The 9,854-nt window shown below is 39.0% G+C and overlaps 2 protein-coding genes across 5 annotated transcripts in view; one reads left to right on the top strand and one right to left on the bottom strand.

Moving 5' to 3' along the window:
* Positions 1–901, bottom strand: part of CRYZ (crystallin zeta) — a 12,633-nt gene extending 11,732 nt beyond the window's left edge. For 3 of the 4 annotated variants that reach the window (XM_026074537.1, XM_026074538.1, XM_026074536.1), the window contains exon 1: positions 305–901. In XM_026074537.1, the coding sequence (XP_025930322.1) occupies positions 305–506 (202 nt within the window). In that variant the 5' untranslated portion in view covers positions 507–901. Of the gene's footprint in view, positions 1–138 lie in introns of all 4 variants that reach the window. The other variant, XM_026074539.1, reaches the window with a different exon arrangement.
* TYW3 (tRNA-yW synthesizing protein 3 homolog) lies at positions 7–9,503 on the top strand. Its single transcript, XM_026074541.1, has 6 exons — positions 7–44; positions 822–902; positions 5,714–5,812; positions 6,648–6,719; positions 6,992–7,125; positions 8,019–9,503. Exons 2-6 carry the CDS (start codon positions 867–869, stop codon positions 8,239–8,241), a joined length of 564 nt encoding a protein of 187 aa, XP_025930326.1. The 5' UTR covers positions 7–44; positions 822–866; the 3' UTR covers positions 8,242–9,503.
* Positions 9,504–9,854: the final 351 nt, after the last annotated feature.

Raw genomic sequence — 9,854 nt, 5'->3', positions numbered from 1 at the left:
GCTCCTGCGCCGGCCGCGTGCTCCTGGCGCAGCTCCCCGCCGCGGTGAGTCGCGCCGCCGGCCGCCCGTCCCGGCCTCCCCGCGCAGCCCCGCCTCAGGCCGCCCGCAGGCTCCCTGCCGAGGACGGAGCGCCGTTACCGGTCCCGGCCCAGCCCTTGTGCCCGCCTGAGTCGCGTCGGGGTCGGTGCGGCTCCCCGGAGAGGACAGGCAGCTCCCTGGCGAAGCGCAGGCCTTGCGCCGTGGCTCCGGCGCCCAGCTCCCGCTGCGCCCTTCGTGCCCCGATCATCAGCGCGGCTTTACCCACCTGGCGCAGGGGAGCGCGGGGGCCTGTCCCGCCCTCCCGCGAGTCGCTGACCCCGGGGACGCGTCTGCGTTCGTGTGTCGCGTCCCGGCCGCAGCGTGAAGCGCGGACTTTGCACGCTGCGGCAGCAGAGGAACCGCGGCAGAACGCTGCCACGCGCGTGGTTCAGAAACGCCGAAAACAAATGCATTTTAACGTGGAACATCTCGCTGTATGAGAGCTGAGAGGCACCGTTCAGTGGTTAGCCGTCTCTTAACTTGATTTTTCATGCTGACAGCTTGATAACTCAAATATTTTTGTTTTCTAATGCCAGATCACATTCTTATAGCTTTATCTGGCTGAGAATATATAATCATAGGTAAATTGGGTTTAAACTACCTTTATGTAGATACACTTTCATACCTTAAAAAATTTTTAAAAGCTATGAGATTATTCTTAAGGAATTATTCCTTTTATACAAGGATGAGATAAACAGTCATGTATCTATAGTGCTAGATTAATCATTTCTCTTTATTGCTAGGATGCTAACAGATATGAGGTCCAGAAGAAAAACTGCTCATGGCTTATGGTAACACACGAAATGTGTATCAAAGATGATGTGGTAAGAGGACAATACCCTACAACTTCTTTATTTATTTAATACGGTGTTCCCTATGCCCTAAAAAACATGTTACGTGGAATTGGAAGAAATCTGTATTTTTTTCCTTCCTGATACTGAGCTGAATTGATGCTATAATTTCAGAATGAACTTTTCTTTAGGTATTCTACTTAATAAACTTCAAACGCCTTCTTTGAAGAGAATACTTTTAAGCTGAATGTCTAGTTTCCTGCACAGTTGTAAATGCGGCTAATATAAAACTCAAGTAATTCTTTATTCACTATCTAGAGTAGCATCTTTGAGCATCACAGTAGCTTAAACGAGAGTTCAGTCATTTGTATTGCTTCTGAAGCAGAAGAGTGACTTTTAAACAGTAGTTTCTGAAAATCTAAGATATAGTGGGTTTGATTTTTTTGAAACCCTTTCCTTACTCAGAATAAGCAGAACTGAGTTTTTAAGCAAGTGTAGTTCCTTTCCTGAAAGATTACTTGTAGTATAACTGTATCTTTAATTTCTGCAGTTAGTCATCAAATCTTTGTTTTCCCTTCTCACTAGGTTGCCAGCAAGGTATCAACTGGAGACTAATTTTGATTTAAACACCTTCATGTCCAGAACTAAAATAAATTTGTTTTCCATACAGTACTAGCTGGTCTTAAGAAGTAATGATCTAGTCTTTAGCAGACTAGGCTGGACTAAAGGAAAACAGTATATTCCTTATTAATACTGGAGTAACAATTGCTATATGAAACCAGGCATCTGCCTAGTAAAAAGTTCTGTGTCAGGCAGCAGCTGAGATTGTGTTTCAGAGAAAGCAACAACATTCCTGCAGGACACAGATGCAGGATAGCGTGCTCTTTATCCTGCTCTCCAACAGTTCGAGTCTGACGTCCATATTAAAGCAGTAACTGTAATACCTCTTTCAGAATATGTCAGTTGTGATTACTGAATACAGTTTGTTATCCTCATGAACTGTTTCATAAGCTACGGCCATTCTGGCTTCATGTTTTTGGTCAGCAATTCAAGAAGCAACAAAAATGAAATTACTGTATCTCCACTATAGGTAGACATGTTTAGGTGAAAATGCCAATGAGCATGTTAATTTTGTGTATAGCGAGTGCTTCATTACAAATTGTCATAAGCCCAGCTTGCTATAGAACAGCCTTCATTTAAAAGCAGACACCTGAAAATAGTATAACAGTGAATCTCTTATGCTGCATTTTTAATATAGTATCTTAAAAATTGCTGAAAATTAAAAATAATCAAGAAACAAGGTTTTTTTAGTATGCTTTCAAAGTAGACTGCTCTCTCATTACATCTCTTTGCATTGCGTATCCCAAAATTGAAGCAGTTAGTTACAAGGTCACAAATTCTCTCACTTGATTCATAGCTCACTTTACAGATATGCATACATTTGCACATGTGCACAAAAAAAAAACCTCCTCTGAAAAATCTGTCTTCATTAATATTTGTTCTGAATTATGTGCCAGCAGCTTAATAGCAAAACAGAGCTTGCTGCAATTTCCATCAGTCCGTTTCAGGTTGAGTAGGACCCAGCAGGTCATTGCAATTGACTCTTACCAGAGGAACTACTCTATTCTGTTCCCTTTAATAGGTAGGCTGCTAATAATTTTTTACTACATGAATTGCAAGTGTAAGAAAAATGCCTTTGACTAATTTTTAGACAGCTATACTCTATTATGTGGTAAAGGYTGGCCAGTCCAATATTTAGGAAATGAGAGGGGGAAGCAGAGTTCGTGGATTCTGTCTGTTTTGCTTTTCAGCTGGGAGATCATTTGACCTCACTGTGTATATCAACCTCAACAATACGAGCTTAGAATATTTGTTTTGTAATTGATTTTTACACCTTTATTCTCACAATACTCACAGAAAAAGCTTTATATATTATGAAGTACCTCTYCACAAGGTTCTTGATACCATACAAATATCATCTGAGAATTATACAATTAATATTAAACTGAAATGGCTTACTTTTTCCTTGACATACTATAGGTATTAAACTCAGTCACTTTCAGCTTTGGATTTTGGGCCATATATACAGGAGAACTCGGGCAGCTGCTGTTTAATACTTTAAAATATGCATGTGCAGAGTCTTCTGCTTTTTGCAGGACTTCTGCATACATAGTTTTATCCATGTCTGTATGGATAGACTATAAGGTATGCCTTCTGCTGTTATTTTTCCATACTGCTGGCAGACAGTGCCAAATGCTTCCCTTGAGTGTTGTCTGGGTTTAGTACAAGGTGTCTGATGAGTACTTGCCCCGTTTCTGGAGCAGGTTTTGCCGAATGCAGTGCTCTGTGCGCTGCCCTGGCCAGGCTGTAACTTTTACCCAGGCTAGCAAGTTGCCTGCAGCTGTGCAGCGCTGAAGTGGAAGCGTTTGCTGTAGCACAAACGTGCTGTTTCTAGAACGCCGCCTGTGTAGCGTACTGTGCTGCAGTAAAGGCTCTGCCGTGGTCAGTCATTAAACGCAGTCAGTCACTTCCCGTTCGGTATTGCTTTATCAACTGCTCCTGTGTTTGAAACAGAGGGATTTTCATTTGTGTGAGCTTTTTTACGTATCTTAGCACTGACAGATACTTTCTGTCCTTTCACTATAGCAGTTAGACTTTGACTGTTTGTAGATGAAGGGCCTAATCCTATTTCCACTGGGTGTTTTTCCATCAGTTTCACTGGGAGCAGGGCTGAGCCTCAAACGTTACAGACTTAACAGAAAATTACTTTTGGTATTTCCCTATTAAATTGATTTTACAGGAAACTAGTGACTTAGAAGCAATAAGATAATAAAAACCTGTACTCAGAATATTTCATTCTGCTAATAAGCTTTTTGACGAAACTAGTAAGCCAGCCTTGGGGCAGTGCTAATGTTCATGTATGGCTTTAGTCATCATGACTTTCTTGGGTATTTCTATTCACACTGAAAAATCTGTCTCTAGACTATCTGCTAAATTACTTAGCTTTTTCAGAGAAACAGAAACCCTTAAAACACTCCCTCTGGTATGGTACACATGGGTCACAGTTAATAGTATGTTCTCTGTTACAGTATTTGACTCTCAGACAAGTCTGTCTAACTTGGCTTCCAACCGCAATAAATGCCGGTCAGTTTGATGAAGCAGTACGCTATATTGCTCTGATGGCTAGAACAGAATTTTCAGAGGTGGGAAGATACCTGAAAAGGAAACGCACACATCCGTGGTTGGTCCCAGCCTGTGTTATGTGGACTGCTGCATGTATTTGCGTTCCTGCTGAAATCAGCACAGCGCAGACAGACGCTGCATAACGCAGGGCCCTAACGAGGGTACGCAGCCGGCCTCGTACGGTCCTGCATGGAGAAACCGCACTAACTCTGCATAACCTGGTTTGGGGTAAGGAAGCTGTTTGACCACATTAGCACAGCCTCAGGCAGAGCAGATTCACCTCAGTGGAACACTGTGCCAACACAGTTGGCTTCCAGGCCCACGCAAACGCTAAATAAGTTAGTTTAGGTATTTCTGCACAACACTGCATTATGCAATGTTGATCGCCTCTGGTTCTCATCAGCTTTAGCACAGCTGTGGTTACTCGGCATTTTTTAAAATCTGGCACATAAAGTGTGTGACTTAGTCACTCAGAGAGAGCTGCTTTCAACTCAGAATAATAAGTTACAGAGGGGATGCTGTATAAGCAGATTTAATTATTTTTCAGTATTTAAAAGGAAAAGAGTTGTCACTTAAGCAGTTTCCTTTTATACTGTCAGTAATGTCTTAAAAAAGCAGGTGAATTTGATTATTTTCTTAAGATTTTATTGAATATATTCATTTTGCAGGAAACATGAGAAAGGATAGACAAAACAAAAAACAAAAAAGCATGAGAAAGCAGCTGAAATTTCCCAAATTAATATAGCAAAATTTTAATACTGTGGATTAAGCAAGTGAATGTGAATAAGAAGGGGGGAACCCAAACAGTACATAGGATTAAATAATCATAAAATGGAATAAATAATGTAACTGCCTCAAAGCAACCTTTCTGAAAGGAAAGAAGTAACATCAACCCTTGAGATTGTTCTACATAAACATAGCATAGAAAAASAGAAATTGTAATACTGTGCAGTACAGAACGTCAAGAGCTTTCACCATACTTGCGAATGTAGGAGAATTTGTCACTAGTATCTCACCCTTTTTGCAAAACTGGAGTCTTAAGGTAACGTCTGGAATTTTATGTATATGAAGTTATTTGCCTTTTTTTTTTCCTGTGGGTTTATGCCTGTAATTTCAACCTCTGACTTTCTTTTTTTAATCTTTTTAACTCTCATACAGTAGGTTWTGCATTATTGTTTAAACTAGGATTAAAATGTGATCAAGTACATTAAGCTATAAATTTAATCTGCTGTAACCCTGAAAGTTCTCTGAAGTTGAGGAATGTATTTCAGAAACTAAATGTCTTTGATTGTACAAAACAGCGTAAAAAAACCTSACTGCTCAGGTTTCATCTGATTGCAGTAAAAGTCGTCTTCCTGTGCTGTACTGACTATATCAATTCATTTGAATGTACAAAGAAATAAACAGGGAAGCACATTAAAGTTTTAAAGTCTATCTTGCTGTGAATTTCTATCAAACCTAGYTTAGCTAACAGAAATGTGGAAGTCYATGCAATTTGTGTGTGTTATGAGCAACAAAAAATTGCAAGCAACTGAAAGAACCCRATTCATTTCCTGCATTTTTAATGCTTGTTTTACTCACTGGCTAGCTCTTATTTTCATTTTTTGCTAGTAACAGTACACATTTGCAGTATTAATATAAATATTTTGTGCATTTTCCAGATGACTGCRCTAGAGAAAGCCACTGGTGACATTGTGTTCAAGTTTGAACCATTTGTTCTTCATGTGCTGTGTGAAGAGCTGCAAGATGCRCAACTTCTGGTAAAATTACATCAAGTACCAATGTTACATTGTTGTTTTGTTATATTCCTTGCTGCACAAGTAAAAGTATTGGCTCCTGAGTAGGTTTTAACACTAAGAATATTCCCAGATGTACTGCATGTTTAATAACTAGGGTAGTAAAAATAAGCTAATGAAGAAAACATAGCTTTAAACTTACTAGAGATTTTGCTGCACTTYTTAGAAAACAAAATTACTTGACTATACGTCTGTATTCTAGCTGAAGCAGGTTGGCAGGTTAAAAAAAAAAAAATTTTCYCAGTGAGTCTATGTTGCTTTCATTGACTGAAAGTGAGTTTTTTATAAATCATTTTGCTACTTGCCAGGCCATTTGGCTCCAGTGTTTCARCTAACTGAGTAATACCTGTGCCTTCTGCTTTTCCAGAACAGCTCTGGAGAGTCTAATGCATGATGGTTTTGTTCCATGATTCACATAGAAGAGAGAGCTGATGAACTTCTCTTACCATATTGCTGCCCTTTTAGCTATGAAAGTGTTGCACGATTGCCTGTATGGTTACCAGCTCTTCAAGATAAAACAGTACAGTGCAAGAGAGGCATGAAAGTCTCTTCTGCACTGATGGTTTAAGCTTAGACAATCAATTGACTGTGGTTCTCTGAAAACCAGCCACAACATTTTGTGTCTTCACATGGGTTTGATCTTACAAACATCTGAATGTAACTATTATTGCATTAATTTGGGGAGATGATTTTGAGTAAGTTTTTGCAAAACTGGGTTCGTGACTTGCATTGCGATCCATAATACAGTCTTTCTGTGAAAGTGTGTATGACCTGTTTAAGACATTTATTTGTTCTGCAGCATTCTGTAGCTATTAATTCTGGGTTCAGGAACTCTGGCATTACAGTTGGCAGAAGAGGAAAAATTATGATGGTAAGGACTTTTCTACTTAACTATAAAGAATTTAACCAGATATTTCATTAATGTTAACCTCAAATTTTTAAGAGCCGAGATCTGAATAGTAAGGTGAAAGACAGTTATTTCACAATACTGTGGTAGAAAAAATCTTCCTACTTTACTTGACAGCAAATTAAACAATTCTGTGCRTGTTTTTTCTTCTTGTAATGAATTTCCCATATTATTTAAATAAACCCTATAAAATAAAAATCTTTATACTAGATGATTACTTAAATGTGTGTTTTTAGGCTGTGCGGAGCACTCATTGCTTAGAAGTTCCATTGAGCCACATGGGGAAATTGATGGTCTCTGAAGAATATATCGAATTTCTGATACACACAGCTAATCAAAAAATGGCAGAGAACATGAGGAGGATTGACAGGTTTGTTGGAATACACTAATCCTATTGATGACATTAAATGCAAAAGTGAAAATGGATAGGAGAGGCTATGTAAGAAGAATCCTACACGTTAAAAAAAGTTACAGATCTAAAATAGAAGTTCAATTAACTTTGAGCTCTGAAGACTGTAAACTCTTTATTTAAACAAAACCTATAAGCAATATGAGTTTGCAGACTGAGTTTGTTACTGAGTAGCATTTAAGTTTCTTTTTCTAACAATAACAGCAGCATTTGGTGTTTTAACACAGTAACAGTTTCAGATGTATTCAGATTGCAATGCACACTTTAATCACCTGCATGTTTTTTACAGTTTCCAAAACTGATGATTCATGAAGGAGATGAAAGACCCTAAATTTGGGGTCTTTATGTTTTGTTTCCAGGTATGAGGAACAGAATAGGCAGAAGAGCCAAATGGCATGAAGATCAAAAGGATGCTGGAGATGCACTTATTTTTACTAAGATCAGTTTGGTTTTATTTGCCCATTTAAAATCTCTGTAGTTGTCAGAGAGGTTTAAAGTTGCTACGAATGGTAGCAGTCCAGCTCACCATTAATGCAGTTGCTCATTAGACACTTAAGATGATAACATTTTATAGTTTCTGTAAAATTAATAGGGCCTTAATTGCACATAGGTACATCCACTAATTGATTTCTAATATACAAACATTAAAAAGACAAGTGACATGGCATAAACAGGACACGTGCTGCTACTCCTAATTTTTCTTACAGTACTAATTGGAACATTTAAAGTTTAGTAAYGATTTAGTTTTCTTCATGCATTTTGATTGTAATACAAAATTATTAATTTCTCCAAGTAATTTTGTGGATCCTGTACAAACCTACAAAAATAATAACTACGCATTTATTTCCTTCTAGGTTCTACAATTGCTTACAGTTAGCTTTGAAAACTGCCGTCAGTGCAAACAASTCACCTTCTGAAGAGAGGGAAAAGAATCACTGTGTGTACGTTCACAGAAGAAAGAGAAAGACCATTCAAAAACATGGTGTATGCACCTCTCCAAAGGATCATAACAAAGAATTAGAACATGAGGATGACCCAAAAAGCAACGTTGATATTTTTGGTGAAATTATGGTGTAGACTAAGGCATTTGAAAGCATGTGGCAAAGTGAACAATTGTACTGCTCTTCATAAGAGATATAGATACTGCTCGGTTCTAAGTAATTCTAAGYAGTAACACTCATGGACATTTACCTGAAGAAAGTAACTAACTGAACAGAATTGTGACTGAGTTTAATGCCACAGAAGCACAGAGAACAAAACTTCAGAACATATTTTTTAAGAMAGACAGAATTTATTTATTTTAGATTGTCAGTTATTACAGAAATAGCTGGCTTGCTACAGCCCTTGGCCACATTCTCTATGGACATTCTCTGTGGAAGCAATCCCCTTTCAAATGCTGGATTTTGCCCTTCTAATTTTAGCAAAGGAGGGAAGCTCTGGGAACTGAGTTACCGTGAAGATTTTTATCTCTGTAGGAGTTCTGCAAAACAATGTGCAGCAATGCAAATGACCCTTTCCAAACAACACAAAGTCATGCATTAGTCAGCAAAAGTACAGTATCTGGTCTGGAGATTAGAGCAGAAATGTAGGCCTTATGCACGGCTCTGTGCAGACTGTAACCAACAGGTTCCGTTCCTGCCTATTGCACTGGGCAGCAAAGTTGACCCTTGTTCTCCTGCACTTTGCTCTTTGTTTCAGGCCTTAGCCCCACTGTTGATGTGTTCGGCTTCCCCTGGCTAGCAGCCATTAAGTGGGGGGGTTTTTTGCATCTTCTAGCCAACACTGTATGCTGATAGTTTGTTAGTTCACTTATATATATTTCTGTATGGCCAGCACCCAACTGCAATTCCAACTGTCAAGCAAAAATTCAACTGTAAGTGTAGAGCAACAGGTTTTCCTAGCAGGCTATAAATCACTGACATACGATAGATGTTTAATATAAAATAGTGCAATAATTTGTATATTCCTACAATGTACCACTGGAAAAGTTGCTCCATACTGGGAGTTTATTTTGCAAAAAACAGCGAATCTGTAAACCTTCACAACAATGAACTCTCAGCCCTTACTTTTATGACTCAGTGGTTGCTAACACTGAAGGAAGTGGTTTATTTGGTATAGTAACTCCCAGTTTGTATAGTTAGGGAGCTGTCATTGTTTCCATTACATAAACCTACATCTTGGGGGTGTTTTAATTCCACTGTAAAAATTTGGTATACTAGGTGGCAGCCAAAGGGAAAAGTAATTGGGGGCTTTAAATAGATCCTGGAAGACACGTTAGGCTATGTTTCCAGTAGCAGGCATGCCAAGAAAAATAAACTTGTGCCTTTGTGTGTTGCTTATTTGTGTTTTACCTTATGACTTGTACAGTTTGAGTGGTGTGATGTGTTTTGTGCTTCCCGATRGCATGAAAGACCTCAGCACCTGATTGTGGCATGGGAGAGCGAGGCCCAACACGTTTCCATCCTTCTCGCAAGAGAATTGCCATCAGCCACATGAGTTGACATGTTAGCTGGCTGTTGCTGTCGTTAGCTGTTAATTGCATGCAAATTGGACCAAATAGCAAAAAGAAGAATCTCTCCTATTGTCCTCCTTTGTGCAGGGGACAAGCCACTGCTGACAAATATAGATTTTATTAAAGAATGTCAGCTTGTGAAGGCTCTGAGCACATAGGATGTTAAAACACCACAAGA

Source organism: Apteryx rowi, unplaced genomic scaffold, assembly GCF_003343035.1.
Source record: "Apteryx rowi isolate R43461 unplaced genomic scaffold, aptRow1 scaffold_39, whole genome shotgun sequence".
In the NCBI taxonomy this organism is placed as follows: domain Eukaryota; kingdom Metazoa; phylum Chordata; class Aves; order Apterygiformes; family Apterygidae; genus Apteryx; species Apteryx rowi.
This window is presented reverse-complemented; position numbering and strand designations above follow the sequence as displayed.